Source organism: Vicugna pacos, chromosome 15 (genome assembly GCF_048564905.1).
Source record: "Vicugna pacos chromosome 15, VicPac4, whole genome shotgun sequence".
Classification (NCBI taxonomy): Eukaryota; Metazoa; Chordata; class Mammalia; order Artiodactyla; family Camelidae; genus Vicugna; species Vicugna pacos.
This window is the reverse complement of record NC_133001.1, coordinates 8,052,864-8,076,262: the sequence shown is the minus strand read 5'-3', so window position 1 is coordinate 8,076,262 and position 23,399 is coordinate 8,052,864. Positions and strand designations below refer to the sequence as shown.

Below are 23,399 nucleotides of genomic sequence, written 5' to 3'. Positions count from 1 at the left end.
GAAGCGAAGGAGAGGTAGGGGATGGGGGCACTCCTTTTCAAGAAAAGAGAGGGGACAAGGAGGGAGGCTGCTGGAGAGGACATGGAGAGAAGGCATGGATGGACCTGAGAGACCATCTTGAGGCTGTCTTTAAATGGGGAAGGAAGAGATCTGGCAGACAGTCTGGAAAATTGGGGAGGACTGGATGAAACTGGGTCAGAGAGCCAGAGAGCTCGGAGGCAGAGATGTGCAGTGATGATGATGGGTGCCCGGTGTGCACAGTGGACAGGGGACAAGGACTGTGGGGCAGCTTGCGGCCAGGTGGAGGGGGCAGGGGTTCTGGGGAGTGGCAACAAAGAGTGGGGAGCAAGGAGGTTCTGGGACCCCTGAGGACAGCGTGGTGGATGGAGATGGCCTTGAGGGGAGAATGGGGACCAGGTCCGAGGAAACTGCCCTCCCCTGGATGCACATCTAACCACTGTCTCTGCTTGTCTCTCCTTCCTGCCTCCGCGGGGCCTGGCGCTCACTCTGCAGCTGTGTGCACCTGCCTTCTTCCTCCAGGGCCTCCTGCCAACGGTACTGGAGCCCAGTCTTCTCCAGGTTCTCGTTCCCTGTCCTCCATAAACAGGTTCCCGAGGTGGGGAGCCTGGGCCTCCACATAGAGAGAGGAGGGTCACCACACGGTGCTTGAGGGAGCCCAGAGGGAGAGGCGGAACATGGACGTGAGGGACAAAAAGGAGTCAAAGGGACACTGCCCAGAGTTTGGGGGCCTGGAGAGGAATGTTCAAGGGGGAGGTATATTGATGAGCTTCCCTGGGTGGTTTCAGGAGAACATTGCAGCCACGTGAGAAAGGCTTGGTCTTCCTGCCTCCCCATCAGGAGCCTGGGCTGCTCCCTCTCTGGGTCCTTCTGTTTGTCCCTTTCACCTTGAGCTTTTGGTTCTGGGCCCACGGTGGGCTGGGCATTAGGCCACAAGCAGGCCTTCAGGCATAACCTCTCTGTTAAAGAGGCAAGCCTTGTGCACAGTCGCTGTACCAGGTGGCCTGGGGGTGCCAAGGGTAGACACCAAGCCAGGAGTCCCCATAGCATCCAGGCCACTGCAGACTCTGCCTCCACCCTGCAGGGGCACCATTCGTGTGGACTGCGGTGGGCACAGCTCCCCGTGGAGTTGTGCCCCTGACTGCCCTGCACATCACTCCTCCTCTCGGTGGCCTGTGTCCCTCAGCCAGTCTAAAAATGTAGGTACTTCCTACATCCTGTCACCTGCATTGCGGGTCTGGAGGAAAATGATGCTTTCCCTCATTCCGTCATACCCCTGGTGACGTAGCGATAGTTCGGAAGCCGGCATTGTTCAGAGAGGTGTTTCTGATGGCTCGGCTCTGCTGAAGTCACTCTGGGGCATCAGCTATGACACTAATGGTAAAAATGTGGCACCACCACCAATACATCTGTCGGCACAGTCACGACCGTTCAGTAAGTGCTCCCGTGTGCCAGAAACTCTTTATACTTGTTCTCTTGTTAAATTCTCAGAGGAATTGTGTAAGGGTGTTGTTATCCCCGACCTTCAGAGGGGGGTCTTGAGTCACAGAAGTTGAGTCATTTGCCCAAGATCAAATAGCTAGCAAGCCACAGGGTTAGAACTAGAACCAGGGTCTGGTTTGATTCTAGAAATGAGCTTCTTGGCGCCACAGGTCGTGGAAGCGTAGCATCATTAGTGTGTCCCTGGGCAGAAGTGGCAGCTGGGGCTGGTTGTGAAAGGATGAAGCGAGAGGAAGCTGGTGTGCTTCAGTGCTCCAGCCGCTCTCACCACTTACCTCAGAGCCTCTACAGGAGGCTGCACCATCCTTTGAGAAGGAACCCAGAGCAAGTGACTTGGAGAATGAATGAATCCAATGATTCCAGTGTTTATGAATGCGATTCCATGAGGCAAGCTCCGTAAAACGTCCAGCACAGTCCTTTTTACAGTTAACATTTCCTGAGTGTCAGGGCTGCCCATGCATGGATGTGCAGGTTGTGCACTGCATAAGCACACTGGGCCTAAGGGGGTGCAATTTCCAGTGCAGATACCATATATTCATACTTATTCTAACAATTTTCCAGTAGGTGGCAGTAAAGTGTCTTCTGATAAACTAGTAACATGATGATTTTTCTGACATGGAAGTAGAGAGTTTTAAGAAAGGGACATCTTTCTCTGATCGTCACAAAGGTGCCGCGTGGGCTAGTTATGCTAGTCAAGAGTTTACATGAACAGGACACCCTTCTCAATATTGTATTAACTTTTCAAGCTTCACATCAATCTTTAGAGTTTGATAATTTTTAATAACCATTTTACAGTTGGAATAAAGAAGTAAAATAATTTAAAAGTCACTAAATGGTAGAGTCAGGATTCATACCCAGAGCCCGTGTTCTAACCACTGTTAGGCGTGGTAGTGGTCTAATCCGTGATACTGACTGCCTCCTCTGCCCTGCCTGCTGCCCCATGTATTTCTTCGAGATTCTTGCCCAAGCCTTTTGGCCAGTCCGTAGTAGGCAGCATTGACACTTGCCACCCTCATTTCTGGTCTGTGCTATGAAGGAGCCTCCCCAGTGCACACTTTGGTGCCTGTGGATGGTGGGCATTTGTATCCCCTTCTTCTAATTGTAAATACCCCCTCTGGCTCACGGTGCAAGCGCTCTGTCCTCATGGGAGACAGGTGGGAAAGGTGGGAGTTCGGGGCGGGCAGGGGTCTGTGGGTGCGGGGGGTGGGGGTGGAGACAGAACATCTGGGTGGGCGGTAAGTTGGGAGGGTCTGAGCCAGGAGGCAGGAGAGCCAGGCTAGCAGGAGGGCACGTGGTCCTCTCTGGGATGGAGAGGGGTGAAGTGGATGTGTCACGTTGGTCTGGGCAGTGCCTGTCTGCGCACGTGTGTGTGTATGTGTGTGTATGTCAGGGACGGGGACACTGTGAACAGCTCAGGGAAGAGGGTGACCCAGGGCTCACTTGAAACAGAGTCACCTGAATCCTGAGCCAAGATGCTTGAATTACGATCCTGGAGAAGATGGTGCCTGGAGAACTGACTTAGCTCTCTCATTTCTGTCTGCCCACTCCTGTGTCCTCGTCTTTCTGTTTCTGTGTCTGCACACATGTCCTTCTTTCTGTCCCATCTGTCCATTTTTCTCGTCTTTCCGCCTTGGCCTTGCTCCCGCCTTTGTCTCCTGTAGTCGGAGGACACAGACCTGCCCTACCCACCACCCCAGAGGGAGGCCAACATCTACATGGTCCCCCAGAACATCAAGCCGGTTCTCCAGCGAACTGCCGTTGAGGTGAGCCTGGCTCCGTGGGGGCTGGGGGGCAGGCTGGCCCTTCCCCTTCCTGGCCCAGCCTTTCTTGGGGGCTGGGGCCTTTCTAGACGCTCTCCTCACTCATGTCCCCAGATCCTGGCATGGGGCCTTCGGAACATGAAGAGTTACCAGATGGCCAGTGTGTCCTCCCCCAGCCTGGTGGTGGAGTGCGGGGGCCAGACGGTGCAGTCCTGTGTCATCAAGAACCTCCGGAAAAACCCCAACTTCGACACCTGCACCCTCTTCATGGAAGTGGTGAGCGTGGCCTTGCTGCTGTCCCCTTCCAGAGCCCTGGTGGGTGGAATTTCCTCGCGGCCCCGGGCAGGCTGGGGGGGGCAGCTCCCCATGGGATTCTGGGTAGGGCACCGGATGGCTCCCACCTCCCCTGAGAACGGGGAGGGAACCCTCAGTCTCTCCTCACTGGAGGAGCTGAAGCCTAGGAGAAGCTCAAGTGGGGCCAGCTTGCCCCCTCCTCCCCAGACCCCAAGTCCACAGATGTCCCCAGGACCCATCCGGGCAGGCCTTGGTCCCCCCCGGTGCTCCCCTCAGGGGCCTGCCAGGGCTCGGACCTCCTGGGGTTCCTCCAGAACCTTCCGGGACCTGGTCCTCCCCCAGCCTGGGCCCCCACAGAGGGGCTCCCCCCTCAGGCCCCAGCCCTCTCCAGCTCCCTGGGCTGCCTGGGCCTAGTGGCCAGAGGAAGGCAAGTCTGAGGAAAGGAAAATGGTTTGCGAGATGAAAGTGTTGTAGAAATTCCAGGCCCAGTGGCTGTCAACAGGAGCCTCCTCTTGGCTGAGCCAAAGCCGCCACCGAAGGAGAGCATATAAATTATTTCAAGTTGTGTTCAAAGTGCTTTTGGGGTTGGGGGGAGAAGAATCTGGGTCTGTAAGCCAACTCTTTAGTATCCACTTGGGGGGGACTGTCTGCGAGAAACGGTGAGACCTGGGCCAACTTCTCCCTTCTTCCGCTCCCCAGCCAGAGAGAATTCGGGGAAAGTAGCCTTGTTCTAACTTCGGGCCGAGCTGGCTGTGCAGGGAAGGTAAAGCTGTGGGGGAAAGTCAGGCTCCGCACACAGCATTCAAGAGGCCGACAGAAAGGTGTGCGGCTCCTGCGGCAGCGGCCGGCTCCCGGGCCCGGCCAGCCACCGCTGTGGATTTACGGTTGCTGGGGGCTATGTGTGGGTTTTGAGCCATTTTCTGGCCCTGTGAAGAAAGGCCCCCCCTCCCTCTGAGGCCTCCCAGAGAGGGAAGGGTTCAGGCCGCAGCCCAGAGCTTCTCTCCCCTTCCGCCCAGATGCTGCCCAGGGAGGAGCTGTACTGCCCCCCGATCGTGGTCAAGGTCATTGATAACCGCCAGTTTGGCCGCCGGCCTGTGGTGGGCCAGTGTACCATCCGCTCCCTGGAGAGCTTCCTGTGTGACCCTTACTCAGAGGAGAGTCCGTCCCCACAGGGTGGCCAAGGTAGGGGAGGGGCTGTTGATGGGGAGGGCCGGGCAGAGGGGCTGGGCGGGCGCACTTCCCAGCTGAGGCGGGTCCCCAAGCCCTCCTCTTACCGGTACCTGAGTGAGAAATGGCTTCTGCCCAGCTGATCAGGAGGGAGGGTGGGGATCTTCTGGCCCTCAGGGCATCGCCCGGCTCTGGGCATCCCCATCAGGGGAGGTGGTGTGGGGAGGGCTGAGGCAGAGGGAGCTGCAGGGATCAGTGTGAAGAGGGGAGGAGGAGAGAGACCTGGGGAGCCCAGAACGTGGAGGAAGACGAAGACCCAGAGTGAGATGTGTGGGAGACCAAGGGCCGAGTCTTGTGGCTCAGGAGGGGCGAACCCCCTGAAGGAGCCCCCCTGAGGCCTGGGCACTGCCCCCCTACAGATGACGTGAGCTTACTCAGTCCTGGGGAAGACGTACTCATTGATGTGGACGACAAGGAACCGCTGATCCCCATTCAGGTAGGATGGGTCCCTGTGGTGAGGCGCCGGCTCCCGCCAAGAGCTGGCATATGGCCCTCTCTCCGCCACCCTCCCCCGGCTTCCTCATCACAGTCTCCATAAGACGTCTCCCTCTGCAGCCTGGTGACTGGACACCTTCCAGATGGAAGGACCCAGATAGGAGCTTTTAATCTGGTTGGGAGTGGGGTGAGGGGTGGGAGGGAGGTTGTGTGTCACCTTCTGGGCAAGATCCAATCATTTCTCCCAAAGCATCTGAGAAAAATGGCCCCTCTACCCTGAGGGCCATGTTGAGAGCTGTCCCCTGAAGATCACCCAGGAAATCAGGGTGAGGGGAGCAAATGGGAGAGAGGGAGGATGGAGAGGGGGTGACGGGCGGTCTCTGGGGTGCCCCAGCCCCATCGCCTCATCCCAGCTACGACCTTCTTCCGCTGTAGATTCGTATATGGATTTGTGCTTAGTAGCACCTTGGAAGCAGCTTGAGGGAGGGGTCTGTGTTCAAGCCAGTAGTCCCTCTCGCTCCATTTCCTCCACCTGCAGGGAAGGAAGAGGGGAGGAGAGGGGTCTTACTGTGAGGGAGTCCAACTCTGCCGGCAGGTAGAAGGCCGTCCTTTGCTGTGTGCTCTGCAACAGGGCGAGCTGGTGGCCAGACGCCAAGGCCAAACAGCATGGCAGGAGGTCTGGGGCATCTCTTACTGAGGGGGAGCACTCTCCCCATCTTGGACCCTGGGGTGACTGGGAGTCCCGTATGGCTGAGACCACCAGTCCTTCCTGCAGGGGAGGTGGAGAAGGGCCTCCTGTGAGCACCAGCTCTGAGCAGCTCTGTTTTAGTTTGTCACTCTCTGTTCCAGGTTGTCACCCTCCTCTTGGCTTTGCTTGATTCTGGCCACACCCCTGGCACCTGGGACTCCCAGAGCTTCTGGGCAGAGCCTCCCAGCCTACGTAGTCCTCAGGCCCACAGCCTGTTCACTGGGGAAGGGCTGGTAGTTTGGAAGTTTTCTTTAAACCATCAATCAAATATCAGCCTTGAGAGCAAGAAAACAAACTTGGGTGCTGGTTAGGCTGGGGATCCTCAAAGCTGTCCCTGAGATGTGCTCACGGGGGCTTCCCTCTGACATTTAGGGCTGATTTCTGCTTTTGCCTCTCATGCTCATCTCTTTCACCTTTCTGTCACTTCCAAGGGACCATCTCTGGTGTTCCGTCCTAAACCACATTGCCGCCGAGACTGGCAGTCTTGCTTTATAGTTTCATTGGTGCTGAGAGTCCTCAGAAGTCCCCAGCTCTCCATTTCTCCCACCTCCTTGGCTCTCCAGGGCCCTGCCCCGCTGTCCTTTCTACTGGGGACACCTTCTGGCTGGCTCCAGGTCATTCTTTAAGACTCAACCTACAACACTGTGTCTGAAGCTTCTGTGGTTTTTCTGTATGATGCTTAAACTTTCACTTTCAACTGCACAGAATAAATGAAAATGAAAAAGCAGACAAACAAGAAGACTCAACCTAAGCGTGGTCACCTCTTTCCAGGATTCTGTTTTGGCTCCTCCCCTTCTTCTGCAAGTCCTGTCTCTGTCTTGGTCACTGTGCTTGCCTTCAGTCCTGCTGGCTCTGTAAATGTCAGCGTCATTCCTAGACTAGATTCAGGGCAGGGAGTGGGGTCCCTTCCTCTTTGTGTCCTCAATGACTAGCACAGGGCCTGGCTTAGAGGAGGCATTTGAAGTCTGCCTGAGTGGTTGGGTGGGTGGGTAGACAGATGGACAGATGGATGAATGGGTCTAAGGAGGAGCGTCTCTTGACTGGGGAAACCCATATGGAAATTTTGGATTCAGCTACACCCAAGTCCAGTGCCTTCTGGCCTGGGAGGGTGTTTGGAGCTGAAGGAGGCAGATAATTCTCCCCGAACTCCAGGCGCCCAGTGCTCCGCTCCCGCCCCTCGGTGGGCCATCTGAGTCTGTGCAGGGAAGCGCAGAGTTTGCCCAGCAGGATTTCCGTTCTGTGTGTGCCGCCCTCAAAATGTCTACAGACTCAGATGGGGAGGGACTATTTTGGGTCCTGCTGGCTATGAGCACAGCCAGAGGCAGACGGTGAGGAGGCCCAGTCTGGACGTCCTCCCGGCGTTGACATGAGTGAACCAGGGCTGGGGTCCGAGCCAGAGCAGGGTCTGCGGTCTTCGTGGGAGCACACGGCCACTCTGTCTAGAGCCACTGGCCAGGCAGAGGGTGGGGAGCTGGGGTCGGGGCTCATGGGGACATGCCCACACGGGGAGGGCCCTCCGCCCAGGAGCCCCAGGGCCCCCCGGGCCTCAGAGGTGGGCGGGGAGAGGAGGAAGTGAGGTCTGTCTGCTCTGATGGAGGAGGCTTGGACCCTGCCCTCGCCGAGCTCCCTGTCTGACGGAGGAGATGTAACCCTGTTCTCAAGGAGCCCTGCCTGAGGTCTCCAGGCAGACCAGTCCTGGTCTCCAGGAAGCCCTGCCTGATGGGGTCAGATGGGGGCTTTGGGGAGAAGCAGTTTTGTATTGTGCCCTTCTCTGAGGTCACTGATCTGAGTGGGCTGGCCCGGGGAACCTTTCACTCGCCTCCTCTCTGCTGTACACCCCCTGTGCAGGGCTTAGGAGGACCAGGCATCCCAGGGCCGATCCAGGAGGCCGTGGGTTCCCGTTCCAGTGGTTTTCCAGATAGTTCTGGCTGGGCTCTTGTCCCCTCACCCAGTGCAGATAGGACTGAGGGCCCTGACCTGTGGGGACTGGAGGGACAAGAAGTGCGGCAGAATTTGGATTTTGCTGGCTCCTGTCTGTGCGACCCGTGTCTCTAGGCTGCCTGTTTCAATCCCACCGCGATGTGGACCCCGCTGGCTGCCATGTTCACCGGCTCTGGCCGTGGACTCAGCGGCGGGCTCCTTGTCAGCTCCACGTGCTCTCTGGCCAGATCCGGCTTCTGTCTTGGTGTCTTCTGCCTCCTTGCTCAGTTGCTCCTTCTCTGTTGATGAGCATTCTCCCCATCGTCCCCCCAGTGCCTGGGATGAGCTGTCACACATTAGAAAATGTCACCCCAGACTTTCCTGCGGCTCAGTTCACCAGGCTGACACCCATGGCCAAGCGTTTCTCTGGTGTCCAGAAACGTTTTGATGTCTGTCAAGAATGGCCAGTTCTAGATGTGGTCTGAAGGGGACGTATGAGGCAGATCTGTCTGCGGTGGGCCCCCATCTCTATGGGTGAGGAGGGTCCCGCGTGGCGGGGCCTCCTGGACTGTCCCCCGTGGTGCGGGTGGGTGGCCGGGAGGGATAAGCTAGGGTGTGGCAACCCCACAGTGTGCTCTTGGTCTGCGTGGCTGTCCTCTGTATGGGTTTTAAAGCCGTAGCCTGGAGATGGGAGTAGTGTGAGTGGTGTGTGCGCGTGTGGTGTGTGCATGTGTGTGTGCGTGAGAGGTGGGGAGGCTGGGAGCAGATGCGTGTGCGGACTCAGTGGTGCTGCCGCAAGGATCCTGGCCGTGACTTCTAAGTTTCTGAGGGCAGGCCTGGGGGGTCCTCGGAGGGAGGGCACAGAGCTGTTTCATTCCATCTCGTGCTCTGCTTTAAATAAAGGACATAACCATTTCCCCCTGATTATAAATACATGTTCATATTATACAGTTTGGAAAATTAAGAAAAATAATGAACATTTGTTCATTGCCTCCAACCAAGAACACCATCTGAATGCACTGCCACCAGCGTGTCCTCCTCTGTCCTTCCCTCCCCACCCTGGGCTTCTTTCTCTGTCTCTGAGTCTGAATCGGACTCCACTTCTCTCTTTGAAACAAAATTGGAGTCTTTGTTTACTAATCTGCTTTTTCATTAAGCTAATGCTCAGTGTTCTGATGGTGAAGATGGGAAGAGACACAGTGTAGGACATGTCCAGAGTGTGCCCCCCACCATTTCCTAGAGGGTCTTGGGGCTCAAAGCAGAGGTGGTGCCCCTGCACACTCCACACATCACCCACCTTCAGGCCCCGAGCTGCCCCTGGAGCCACCAGTCAAGGGTGACTCTTGCCTCTCACTCTAAGAGACCTCCTTGGGCAGGGGTCTCCTCTTTAAGTCTGCAGAGAGGGAGAAACCCTGGGGGTGGGGAATATGTGTGTGTTGAGGAGGGTTGGAGGGGAGGACACCTCTCAGGAAGTTTCCACTCTGGCTGGCAGAGAGGAGAGGTATGTCACAGACCCGAATGAGATGATCAGAGTGATGGCAAAGCGGTGAGATGCTTTATTATCAAGGACACCGGGAGCGTGGACTCTGGGCCTGGTGTGGTCAGTGTGGGCTCGGGGACCAGGAAAGCTTCTCCGAGGGGGCTGGGGGAGCGGGGTGAGAACAGCAGAGGGGAGAGGAGGGACTTCCTGGTGGGCAGAGGAGCTAGCTGGGGCACCCGCTTGGAGGTGGGAGAGGTGTGTGTGTGTGTGTGTGTGTGTGTGGTGGGCCTGGGAGGCTATGAGGTAAGCTCAGGCTGGTGTGGAGGAGGCATCAGCAGGCTTGCTCCCCACACCTGTGGTGGGGGGGGTGCCGGGGCCGGCTGCTCCCCGGGTCCAGTCTTGGGCTAATTTTGAGCTACCCGCTCCGGTTTTAGTCTCTGGGACGCCGTGGAGGTGGGAACGTGCTCCCAGAACTGGAGCGGCAAATTATGCCCTAATCCCAAAGGGGAACATGTAATTTCGGAAGCCGGACCAGGCCTTTGGAGCACTATGTTTAGCTTTATTTTTTTCTCCCTCTTGCTCTGGTGAACTGCCGGTTTCCCTCTCACCTTTCTAAAAACGAACTGTATTAAAAATAACAATAAGGCTTCTGTGAGGTTCAGGATGAGAGCAGGAGGGGCAGAGCTGCTGCCTGGCTGGGCTGGTCTTGGGGCAGCTGGGGGCTTCACGCGGAGTTCATCTGGTCTGTTCCAGGGGTCGCACCACACCCTCCAACACGTGACCAGCCCCCCAGAACCCCCCAGCAGCCTGGCTGCGTGCCCACCAGCCATTTTGCCCCCCTGCCTGTGCTTCTGGCTCCGAACAGCCGTGAGGGCTAGTTTAGGGGAGGCTAGGGTCCCCCTCAGTGATGCTCCTCTCTCAGAGTAAGGATGATCTGTGAGTTCTCAGACTTCACCTACCACCCCACCAGGTCCCAGCAGGCTTCATCCTCCACGTGTTTCCCTGGGTTCTGCCTGACCCCCAGGTGAGTGTGTCTCCCAGCATCTTCCTCTGAGGAAGGGAGGACACTTGGCACTTGGCCTCCTGGGGAGTCTCCCAGAGTCCTCCCGCTCCAGCTCAAAGGAGGGGAGGGTCTCAGCTGGGAGCTCCGGGTCCCAGCTGGTCCCCTCAGCCCTGCAGCCACACCCCCTGCACCTGCCTCCCTGGACCGTCTGCTCTCCCTTGAACAGGCAGTGCTTGTAGTTTCCTCTAGCTCCACACTCGCTGTCTCCTCTGCCCAGAAGGCGTCTGCTGACCCCTTCCGCCCAGACCGGCACTCGTCCAGCCGGAGTCCCACCACCTTCTCTGGGACTGGTGCAGTGGCCTCTGAAAAAGTCACCCTTCCTCCAGTCCTGACCCTCCTCCCAAGCCCTCCTGGGTCCTGCAGCCCAGGGATTCATCCTATGAAGTGTAGCAGAAGATTGCAGGCAAGGTTCTGATGCCAAAAAAGAATGCAGCAGGTTTTCTGTAGTATAGGGGTGGCGTGTCTGTGAGACTCTTAAAGCCCCCCTGGTTTGGGGGAGGCCATAGGATGCCTTGGTTTTCGTCCTCAAGGACAGAAGACTCAGAAACCTGCACTGGCTTAGGAATGGTGCCCAGTTGTTAGAAGAAACCACCCGGGGTGGGGGAGCTTGGAGTGTGTCTGAGGTGGGGAAATCTGAAAGGCAAGGACGACATATGAGAGTGGCGTGGAGTCAGCGGTGCCAAGGGCAGCGAGAAAGCGGCAAGAGACGGGCCCTGGCTGAGCCCCGTCCGTGTGCCTGGTCCTAGGCGTGCACGGCCTTCTTCTCGTCCATACTCACTGTGGCGCTGGGACAACCCAGGGCTCTGCGCCCATTCTCCAGATGGGGATGCTGAGTCAGAGAGGTCAGGGGGCTTGCCCGAGATCACGTAGCTGCTAAAGCACTGGGGCCAGGATTTGGAGCCTCGCTTGTTCAACTCCAAAGCTCACGTCCCTCCCGCAACTTTTGCAGCCTCCCTGGAGAGAGAGCAGAGGGGGCCTGGCTGGAGAGCTCTGCTTCCTCAGGGCCGTCCAGTCTGCCCTGAAGTGGTTTCCTCTGAATCCGTTGCTAACCAGCGTGTTTAATTTGTAGCTTGCAGATGGTCTGTCGGGCTCGGCCCCCACTAACATGGCGTCTTCTCCATCCAGTCCTCATGTATGTATGGTTTACCTGTTTGTGGGCACCTTGATTTCCCTGGGGGGCTGAGGGGAGGGAACAGAGGAGGCGGGAGTGGGAAGGGAAGAACGGCATTTTCTGAGCCCTGGCAGAAAACAGCTACCTGCCATTTGCAGTGACGGAGGGATGGGGAGAAAGCTAAGTGAAGATTCTCAGAAATGGGCATCCGTGAATTATCTCTTGGTGCGTCCTGGGATTCACCTTCATCCTGGTTACCTGCACGAGGGCTGGCGGTTAGGTGGGGGTTGCATGGGCCAGCGGAGACGGGGAAGTTCAGGTCCTGACTGCCCGGACACGGGAAACAAGAAGCCTCTGAGGGCACAGGCAGAATGACTTTCTCTGCCCCTCCCAGAGGCGGGAAGGGCGTGGGACTGAGACACGAGGACTCCTAGCTGTCCCCAGCAGGCTCTGAGAGGCCTGCCAGGGCCCGCCGTCCACCCCTGCGGCGCCCAGAAGGGCTACTTCTGTCCTCCTGGGCTGACTTCCTTGGTGTTATCTTTATGGGTCCTGGGTCCTTCCAGGAAGATGAGTTTGGTGTCAAGCCTTCACCGTGCACCCATGAAGTCCCACGCTGAGGGGCCAAACGGAGCCTCAGGCCTGTAGCGGGACCTAAGAGATAGGACCTGCCTAAAGTTAAATTCCATTCACTTGCCAAGAGGAGGCATTGCTGCATTGGGCATCTTACGGCTTCCAAGAGGAGGCAATCTATATTTTAAATGTTTTCTGATTTATCCATTGTAGAAAATATAGAAAACACAAACAAATGTAAGGCAGAAAGTTAAAACCACCTGTGTTACTTGCTACCAGCTGGAGATAAGCACTGTTAAGATTTTGATGTGCCTACGTTTTTAGATCTCTTGTGCACATATCTCTTGTGCATACTTTTTTTTCTTTACAAAACTGGAATCATATTATACTTTAAAAAATCTGCATTTTCTTTTACTTAAAAATATATTGTGAATGTTTTTCCATATCTTTATATTCTTTAAAAAAATGGCCGCATGTCATTCCACCGTATGGACAGCCGGAAGTTTTAACTATCCTCCTATCGCTGGGCATTTAATTTCTTAATTTCCATTATTGTCTTATTTTGTGTCTCCTAGAGGAGTCATTTTTAGTTTATAGAGTCTAGCCCCTTTCTTGTTAAGTTTATTCCTGGGCATTTTATAGGCTTTGTTACTATCTATAAATGGAATATCTTCTTTTCTTATGACTTTGTCTGACTGATTATTGCTAGAATATAGAAAAACCATGTTTTTGTGTATTTACTTTGAAGCAGACTCTTCATTAAGGGCATTTTTTAGTTCTGACAGTTGCTCATTGATTCAGTTGAGTTTTCCAGGTAGAGAAGATCGTTTTCTTCAAACAATAATAAATATGTCACTTTCTTTCTAATAGTTACACCTCAGTCCTTTTTCCAGAATAACATTTGATAATGAAGATCTAGTGAGCAAGCTTATTTAGTTATTGATCCTGAGAGGGTCTTGGTGGGTAGGGGTTATAGCTCGGTGGTAGAGCATGTGTTTAGCAGGCATGAGGCTCTGGGTTCAATCTCCAGTACCTCCATTAAAAATTAAAAAAAAAAGCCTGTCATTTTTCCACTAATTTTGATGATTGATAGTTTCAGATAGATAGTCTTGATTTTGTCAGGTTGTGTTCTGTATTATTAGTTTATTAATAGCTTACAAATTAGGTATGGGAATTTAATGTTATCCAGTGCTATCTGGCATTTATCAGAATGATCATTTTGTTTTCCATTGCCCTGATAACATATGTGTAAGTGTCCTGCATTCCTGGGGTAAACCCAAATCAGTCAGTTGGTCGTGGGATTATAGTTTACTACAACTGATATCCTCTTAAGCTATCAATCAAGCTAGGTAGTTGGTCGGCTAATTGAAGAAGTTGGGTAGGTGGGGAGGTATAGCTCAATTGGTAGAGGGCTTGCTTAGCATGCAGAAGGTCCTGGGTTACAAAAATAAACAAACCTAATCCTCCATAAAGACAAACAAAGAATTCTAGAAAAATTGGTTAAATAGAGACTCATGAAAAGTCTATTATCCATACCATAAACGTTTTCTTTTTAACCATACCTCGTATCTTCATTGGACAATCATTTGACACGTGCCAAGGCCTCTTTGAATTTGGATCTGCTGTTTGAGTGGCATATTGTCTTTCTGTTATAAACCATATCCCAAATGTGTTATCTACAATTTCTCCTTCAAGCTGATGGAAGTTTGATGAGGTCTTCATGGAAGCTGCGGAATAATCTGAGTGTGGAGTTCTTGGAACGTTTACGATTCCTGTGCACCATTTTTTGGGTTACTTCACTCATATTGACTTTCATCACTAAAAAAACAACAGCATTAAATTCATTTTCATAGATAAAATGCCCCTTCATAAATATTTTTATAGTATTTACTTATTGATCTAATTACCATATTAGTACAAGTAGCATAAACAGATTTGGGAACAAATCATTAATTCTTGGTAAACATACAGCTCATCTGCTGGGAGCTGCAGTGGACAGATTAGATTTGCTGTGGGTTTTCATCTGGCTCTGGATTGTTAGCAGAGAGAAGGGATAGTGTTAGTTAATCCTGATTAAGGGGAAGTTTGTAAGGAGAACTTCTAGTATATATTATTGATTTAGATTTGTCATTACTTATTTAGGATTTTTGCAGCTCTGTTAATAAGTATTACCTTTAGGTTATCTTGGTTAGATTTTGATATCATGGTTATAATAGTTCCATAAAATATTTCTTGAGGTTTACTCTCATTTTCTGTGATCTTAAACAGTTTCTAATGGCATGAGAATGATTGTTTCTTAAAGGTTTGAACATGCATGAGAGCCATTCTTTATAAAATTTGAATTATGCAAGTTGCAAATTACATGATATAAACTTTTTAATAGTCTTACTTTAGGTATAAAATGTGTAATAATGTGAATCAAGCTAAACTTAAAAAAAGGATTAACAATCATGTGATTTAAAAGGTGGTGGCCAAATGAATTGTATTTATGGTTTAGCCGGTAAACAGGATACCCGTCATCTTTTCTTGAAGATAGTATTATATTATGTGATTCTGAATTATAGAAGGTCTTCAGGAATTTATATCTTACACAATCGTATAAGATGTATCTGCTCTGCTCTCATTTGTAAGACTGGGTCCAGCACCTTTTAAAAAAAAAATCTATTGTGATGGTTGTGACAGCCACCAACTTTTTTATTTTTTTAACTCCTTTATTATGGTATGACTCCTGTACAGTAAACTACACATATTTCAGGTATACAATTTGATGAATTTTGATAGACGTATACCCCAATGAAACCGCCACCACAATCAAGATAGCTAACATTTTCGTCACTCTCCAAGAGGTGCAAATTTCGAATTCCCAAATTGTCCCTTCCCACCATCTTTACTCCCTGGTAACCATAAATTTGTTCTCTATGTCTGTGAGTTGGTTTCTGTTTTATAGATAAGTTCACTTGTGTCCTTTTTTTCAGATTGTACATATGAGCAGTATCATATGGTATTTTTCTTTCTCTTTCTGACTTACTTCACTTAGAATGACAATCTCCAGGTCAATCCATGTTGCTGCAAATGGCATTATTTTATTCTTTTTTTATGGCTGAGTAGTTTTCCTGTGTGTGTGTGTGTGTGTGTGTGTGTGTGTGTGTCTATTTACCACATTTTCTTTATCTAGTCATCTGTTGATGGATATTTGGGTTGTTTCCATGTCTTGGCTGTTGTAAATAGTGCTGCTGTGAACATTGGGGTACATGTGTCCTTTTGAATTATATTTTCCTCCAGATATATGCCCATCAGCACCTTTTTTGGGAGGGAATTCTCTGATCACTTTCTACTTCTTTAGTCAATTTTGTGCCTTAGATGTCTTCAGAGATTGCTTATTACAGTTGTATGGATTGATACATATTACTACAATGAAAGAAAACACTTCTGTATCTGTTCTATTTTTATCCTCATTCCTAATTTTGTAATTTATGTTATTTCTCTGTTGTTTTTTTACTTTATTAGACTTAGTATATCACCTATTTTATGGTTGTTTTTCATCCAAAGAACCAGCTCTTCCAGTTTTTGATTCTTCTGTATATTCTGTATACTTTTAATTTCTTTTTCTTTTTCATTATTTCCTTTTCTTGTCTTACTGCACTGGCGAGGGCCTCCAGTTTAATAGTCTATGTAACTGATAACAGAGCGTATTCTCATCTGCCCTAATTTAAAATGGAATATTTTCAACTTTCTTTCATATGTCATGTTTCTTTGTGTTGCACTTGGGCTAATTTCTGAAGATGTATCTTCTAGTTCACTGAGTCTTAAGTTGTTTCTAATGGCTGTTTAACTCCGTCTATTGAGTTTCTAGTCCTATTACATTTTTATCTAGAAAAGTTTGGTTTTTTCCACATCTGCTTATTTTTTAAAAGTCTCTTGCTCCTTTGTTTTTAATGCCTTTTAATTTTTTGAAACAGTTTCTTTTTTCTTAAAGTCCAATTTTTGATAACTCTGCTTTCTATTGCCCGAACGGCTCTGACCTGCAGTTGGTGTTTCTGACAGACTCTTGCTCATGGTGCCTTGTTACTTCTGTGTTTCACCATTTTCGATTGTGAACTCATGTTTCTTGGAGCTTAATCTGAGAGTCCTTTGAGGCCTGGATGAAAGTCACATTCTTTCAGAGAGGACATGTGTTTACTTTTACCAGCTGCCTGGAAACACCACACACCCAGATTCACTTAAAACTAAATGTTTGGCATGGGCTTTTTGGGCCCCACAGTTAGTTTGCATTTTGGCTCCTTATTTCGCTGGATTTTTGTGTTTTCATTTGCCCCCGAGGACCTTCTTTACATTCCCATCAGCTCAGTCATGCATTTAAAAACGATTTAAAGGTATCTTATTTGTTCATTTAGGTGTTTTTTCTTGGAGGGTTTCTCTGGTCCTTCAGTGTGTCATTTTGCTAGAAATCAACGTCTCTGTTATCATTTTCAGCTTGACAGTCATGTTGTAGCTTCTATTCCTGCAGGACCACATGCTTGAACTTCTTGTGTGTCGGATGCTCTTGAGACATCCCATAAATCGGTCATTTGTCTTCTGTTCTTCACTCAACTCTTTAACAGAACACTTGTCTTAGTCCTCGTATTGTTTGCTTTCTTTTGAACCTTAATTTTTTCTTTCTATCCTCACAGAGGGAAGTCTTTGCTTATCAAGTACTGGGAGCTCAGATGGCTCTACCATTAGTGCACGGGCTTCCTTCTAATCTCAAATTCAGATGATAGGTAGTTTAAGGTTGCTATACTTTTACCTTGCCAGTTAGGAATCCAGCGGGATGGGAGAAGTAAGGAGGAAAACGGGATCAGAGGCTTTTCTACTGGGCTGAAGAGTTGGTTTTCTGCGTTTGTTGTGGCAGCCAGGTGGTAGCTGGCCAGGTCAGAGCCACAGTTCTTGCCTATGGATGGACCCCTATATAGGAGATTCTTAAATAAAGGAGAGCAAAGTCTTCCCCAGCAGGGAAACACCAGGCAGAGGTGTTACCTTAGGGAAGTATCTAGAGTCTTGGCTGGGTGGATCCTCAGCCTTGCGAGTTCAGGCACCTGATGGGTTAGGGCTAGATGCATATTATTCAAGTTTCTAAACCAAGGTTGCCAGTTAGTGAGTTTATAGCGAGAAATAGTTCTGCCTGGGGGATGTGACCTTGGATAGTGTTCCAGCCCATGGCCTCTCTATAGCCTCAGAAACCGGGAAACCAAGTTGTGCTTGGAGATGAGTGAAGAGTCAGAATGAGGAGAGACAGTTCTGTGATTTGAATTTGAGTGGCAGCTGTCCAAGATGGATTGATACATCCATCTCCAAAGGTAGGGACACCTTTAGTCCCCAAGTCTGGGACCCTCTCCCGATGATGCTGATATAAATGACTGTGAACAGTCAACTTTAACTTCTCTTCTCCTGTATTTCCAGGACTGATCAGTTCTTTTTCTTCACTGACATAGTCTTTTTCTAGATGTATTAGTACAATCTACCCACTTTTGGTTACGGCTCAGTGTAGAAGCCACCCTTCCCCTTTGAGGTGATTTTGCCTCTCCTTTCTCTGAACCCCTCTGCACTGATGTCATGGTCTAATCCTCCGAGAGCAGCCTTATTTCCCTTAATTCCAAGTTTTGCAGAGCTGGGGGTGGGGAACGCTTCATTGCAGCTCATGGGTACTGACAACAATTTATCCAAAGACTTTGAAGCAAAGGTTTTCTTAGCAAAGGAATCAATTACAGGGTGTGGCTCCCAAGCGAGGAAGCATTTCCAGAAGGCATCCAAGGCAGTTTGTCTCGGTGCGTGCAACGTGCTTGCACCTCTGAACTCGCGAGTTTGAGGGGGGAGTATTTTAGCTTTAATAACATTAGTGGTTTTTACCTGGACTTTTGTATATGTCGGATGCGCTAATTAGGGAGGTACTTACCTTCTCTTTAAAGTAGGTTTCCTAAGGACACGTATTTGGCACTATCGCTGTAGCGAGAATTACTGTATGTGCTTGACACTGTACTTCTTTAAAAATATCTCCTGTTCAGATGTGTTGCCAGCGCAGCCTGCTCTCCCCCCCACTCCCATTAGTTCTGATTAGGGAGGTTTGATGCCTGTCACTGTGTGTAATCTGGACCTTCCTTTGTGAGTCATTCGCTCTCTCATTTTCTCAGAGCAAATACAAATCGCCCATCAAATGACAAGTGAAGGCCCAGGGGAGGCAAGGGGAGGGAAATCAGAGCCGAAATCTGTTAGCTATTTGGAGTAATTGGTTATTTGCTGTGTTTGCTGGTTGGGAAGCTGAGCACATACTTTACGGTCTCTCCTGTTACGGGGGCTGGAGTCACCCGCCGATATTGGATCCTCGTTGCCGGAGCCCTTGGCTCCGGGCGCCTTTTCCCTGCTTGGCATTCCTGTGGTCACCTCGGGGGTGCACGCACTGCAGGGGGGACAGCCCAGGGTGAGACTTGTCTGGCGAACTCCAGGGCCTCATCAGGGAGGGAGAGGCCCCAGCCCCCTCCCGCCAGCCCTCCCTGCCTCCACCCCGTCTCTCCTCTTCCCAAGAGGTCTTTCCCCTGGTCCGTGAGGGACTTGTTTTCCTATCCAGAGAGAAAAGCTGCATCTCTCCCCAGAGGGAAATTCTCAGCTTTCCTTGGAAATCTCCAGGACAGGAAGTTCTCTCTGAGGTCAAATTTAATGCCTTCCTACCCCCGTTGGTCCTGTCACCATCCGTGTCCCCTCCTGCTCCCCAGCCTGGGTCAAAACAGTGCTTGGAACTTGGTCCAGTGTCCACTGCTGAGTACAAGTCCCCCTGAGGTTGCGCAGCGGAGCTCATTAGCCTACACAGTGACTTTAGCACCTCTCTGACAGTCGCTGAGGCATGGGAAGCCAGCCTGAATTAGCAGCAAGTTCAAAATACAGGATATTTGAAAAGTAATATGATTTGTGTATGCAAATGCACACAAGAACTAGAAAGTAGGTTGACTTTGGCACATAGTAGGCTCCCCCAAAATACTTTTAAAATTGAATTTAAGATACCTAAGATTAGTGTCTGTAGTTTGATGAATGCTTCGGCAGTCCTGGGAAGGCCTTCAAAAATAGTTTTTCTCTTAAGTAAATTGTTGGAACTCTTGTTAAGCAAAAACTGTCTACATAAGCAGAACGAAGGTAAGGCAGGCTTTTGCCCAGGCCCTACTGGAATCATCACAAATTCTGAATTAGTGATGTCTCATTGCTTTCTTCATCGGTGTGAAGACTCTGATGGAATCTTCTTTCATTCATGCTACTAGATAGATTCCATTCGCCTGGGCTCTCTGCATGGGTTATGTGGTCATGCTGTCCTCGGAGGACCAAGTCATGGGTCCACGGATATACCTTAGACTCCCGAGTTTGCAAAGAGATACCCCACAGGTCCTCTGCCTCACTTGGGTCCTCCATCTGGAACAGGCTAATAGGTTGTCAGGTCCTGACCTTTCTCCGCTCACCATCTGCTTGACTTTGCCAGATTTCAGGCACGCTTATTCCCTGGCACCTTGTGGAAGCAATTCAGCCTTTTGGTTAAAGGTCTTCCTTTCCCTCCTGCCTCTGCTGGTCCAGTTTGAAGTCAGAGGAAGCAGAGTAATGATTCCCTTCGACAGACATGGAGGCAGAACTGCAGGGAGTGTCAACAAGAGGTTGAGAGCCCAGCGTTCCACTGGTGGAAATAATTAAGTGATTTTTGTTATGAGTGTGTAGAGTTCTGCTGAATCAACGTGGTAGCTGGCTGTGGGCATGTGTCTGTGTGGTTTTGGGGGGCGTGAGAGATTTAGTATGCGTAGGGTGAGGTAGGTTCAAAATCAGGGTGTTGAGTGTCTGGGGGTTTGTCTGGTTTATGTGTAAGTGTGAGTACTTGTATGCTATGTCTTTGTGCTTGTGTTAATGTGTGCATGAGCAAACAGACTCAGTTTTTAAATCTCAGAACATCAATGAAAGAATTAGAGAATCATCATATCATGATTCCAGCTATGCAGATGCTAAGCTGGGGGGTAGCGGCACTGGGGGGTCACATTGATGATGCTGACAAAATTAGCAAGGGCATTTCTCATGGTAATCTTTATAGGTCACAGAATATCTTTGCAGACATCAACTTGAGGTCTACAATGATCCCAGTGTTGGGTTCTTCTATTGCTATCTTGATAATAATGATTTGAGCTAAGACAGAAATTACTTTTGACACGGTCTAGGATGTCTACCTCTGGGTTGACATTGGCAATGAAGTCCCGCTGGACTTCCTTTTCAGAGGTGGATGTAGAGTCCCATCAGGTGACCCCAGGGTTTAACATTGTAACCGTGGTGATAAATGAATTTGACCATGAACTTCTCTCCTTGATTCAAGCGATCATCCTGGGGAGAGAGCTCAAGTGATACCCCCGCCCCACCCCCAGCCCCCTAACTTTCTTCACTTCGCAGAAAGTCAGGCTTAGAATTATTATTGTCAGTTTTGCTGTCCATATTCATGAAATGTGTTAGGCCCACTGAACGAAAATGGGAGATTAAATGTTCTGAATGTGTCGTGCTGATTTGGGTCTTTGGTGGGATTAGTGTGCCCATTAGACTGGATCAAGCCTGGAGAAGCGTGTCTTTGTTATATGACTCTGGTTGCTCAGGAACTGAATGTTGGCTCTTAGCTGAAATCGGAGAGGCCGGCAGTCCGTGCCTTGATCAGACTTACTGCCTGGCTGGCTGAACCGTGAGGGACCTTGAACTTTGGGCCTGGGGATATAAAGTCCTAATGGTCAGACTAAAGCCTGAGATGAGACTTCAGCAATCAAGGTTTTCGCATTTGTTTCTCCTCCTTGCCGTGTTCCAAGACTCGATGCTTAGCTATTGCAAAATGAGGTCAAAGCACACTTGGAATTAGAGACCATTTCCCTTTTGGAGCTGTGGATTATGGGAGTCCATTAACATCAGAGGGCTGATTGGCTTTGGCACATCTGGGCTAAGACATGGGAGGACTGTCCCGTTTCTGTGGGGCTCATTCCTACGGATGTGCTAACTTATTCTTGGACTTCGTGAGGAAGGGAAGGCAGAAGTGGACATGAAATAACTCCGTCGAAGCCAGCTTGGTGAAGTAGCAGGAATGCTATTTTCAAGTCACATCCGTGGGTGTTGAAAATCTAACTTCATTTTTCTGTAATTCAACTGAATCTCTCTTTTGAGCTCACATTTTTCCTGATGGCAGAAAAACCCTGGTATTCTTCAACAGTTTAGATTTAAGCTTGAGTCCGTTTTGGGTTTTTCTTCCTTGTCCTCACCCCTGGGAGGCAGCTAAATTCTGGATTGGGCTTCTATAATGTCATGACCTCCACAGGGAGGGACCCCAGGTCACCAGTATGTGCAGCCTGGAGCGCGCTGGTTTCTGGGCACATAGACCAAACAGACAGTATCTCATTATCCCGGCCAGAAGACCCTTTCGGGTAACCTGGCTTGCTCTCTCTTGACTACCTTTCAAGCCCTTCTGGGGAGCATGGTACAACTCGACAGCTCTTTTATGACACCCTGGGGTCTACAGGAATTGAGGAGGACTCCCTCAGGCTCTGTCTCCCATGACTCCCACGCAGCCATCTTCTGTCAAGGGCCACACGCCCTAGTTCCTCTGACGACTTCTCGATGGCTGCTGTTTGCCAGATCCCCACAGTTACCCCGGGGTCTCTTCCATGGACACACTGGAGCTAACCGGGGAAGGGGAGGACGTGGGGGCGCCTTATCGCAGGTCATCGCAGGTCCCTAGTTCTTGCTTCCTCTCCCCGCTCCACTTTCGTCTCCTCTGAACATAGCGGGAAAACTGGGTAGAAGAAAACATCCTCTTAAACTTGTTATTTTTTTTAGTTCTTATTTTTTATTAAAGTATAGGCAGTTTACAATGTTAGTTTCAGGTGTACAGCAAAGTGATTCAGTTATACACATATACACATACGTATATATATATGAATTCAGTTTCTTTTCCATTACAGCTCATTGCAAGAAATTGAATGTAATTCCCTGTGCTCTACCCTAGGTCCTTGTTGTTTATCTGCTTTGTATATAGTAATGTGTATCTGTTAATCCCAAACTCTCAATCGATCCCTCCCCTACCTTTCCCCCCTGGTCACCACGGTTTGTTTTCTGTCTCCGTGAGTCCATTTCTGTTAATGGCACATTATCTGCCTTAGGAAATTTAAAAGCCCAGGATCCCCTCTCCCCGCCCCCTGCTGTTTAGGCATTCACACATCCATCAGATATTTAGTGAACTCCAAACATGTGCCAGGCAGTGTTCTAAGTCCTGGGGGTGTAGTGTGAAGAAAGATAAAGATCTCTGCCCTCATGGGACATAATAAATACCTAAATAAAATACATGGACTGTGTGATGGTGATTGTTGCTGAGGAGAAAAAGCAAGAAAGGGGGATGCGTGTTGTTGGGAGGGGGTCGTGATTTAAAATATGGTGAATAAGGAGGGTAAAACAGACCATATTTCGTCAAGACTCGAAGGGGGTGAAGAAGTGACCCATGGATCGATCTATAGGAGGAACAGAGTCCCTGCCAGGGGGACAGCGTGAGGGTGCTGGCCGTGTTCCAGCCAGCTGGATGGCTGCTGCCTACCAGATCCCCCAAGTTATGGAGGGTCTCTTCCATGGATACTGGAGCTAGCCCGGTGGGGGAAGGCCGTCACAGTGAGGAGGAAAGTGGAAAGCCATGAGATGAGGGAGGTGTGAGGGCCTGATCATGAGGGACTTTCGCTTGTTGCTGTTGTAAGGGCTTTGGCCTTATTCTGAGTCGGTCGGTGAATCATTGGCGGGATCGGCACAGGCAGGCAACGCGTTCCAACGTGTGTGGCTGTTGTGTTGAGAACAGGTCTCAGGGCAAGGGTGGAAGCAGGGAGGCCAGTTAGAAGATGGGTGAGATAATCCAGATGCTGGGGCCTGAGGTGGCAGTGACAGGGGACATGTGGTCGGGTTCTGAATGTGTGCTGAAGGCGGTGCCCACAGGATCTGCTCGTGGACGGAATGTGGGGCCTGAGGAAGAGGAGTCCAGAGGGACCACAAGGGTTTTGACACTTGGATGGAAGGAGTTGCACTTACTTATAAGGGAGCAGGCAGGTGAGGAGTGATGAGGAATTGACTTCTAGGGATGGCTCATTGGAGAAGCTGATTCGATGTCTTGTCGGAGATAGTAAGTAGTCAGCTGGAGTTCAGAGGAATCACACAGGCTGGGGAGAGTGCCACGTGGGGTTCATCGAGGTATACGCTGTTTAAAGATGTGA

General features: G+C 50.3%; 1 protein-coding gene across 7 annotated transcripts in view; it reads left to right on the top strand.

Moving 5' to 3' along the window:
* Positions 1-23,399, top strand: part of DYSF (dysferlin) — a 200,057-nt gene that overhangs the window by 138,245 nt on the left and 38,413 nt on the right. For 4 of the 7 annotated variants that reach the window (XM_072937578.1, XM_072937576.1, XM_072937577.1 and 1 more), the window contains 4 exons: positions 3,180-3,281; positions 3,393-3,554; positions 4,589-4,754; positions 5,159-5,235. In XM_072937578.1, the coding sequence (XP_072793679.1) occupies positions 3,180-3,281; positions 3,393-3,554; positions 4,589-4,754; positions 5,159-5,235 (507 nt within the window). Of the gene's footprint in view, positions 1-513; positions 556-3,179; positions 3,282-3,392; positions 3,555-4,588; positions 4,755-5,158; positions 5,236-11,514; positions 11,578-23,399 lie in introns of all 7 variants that reach the window. The other 3 variants (XM_072937574.1, XM_072937572.1, XM_072937571.1) reach the window with 2 other exon arrangements.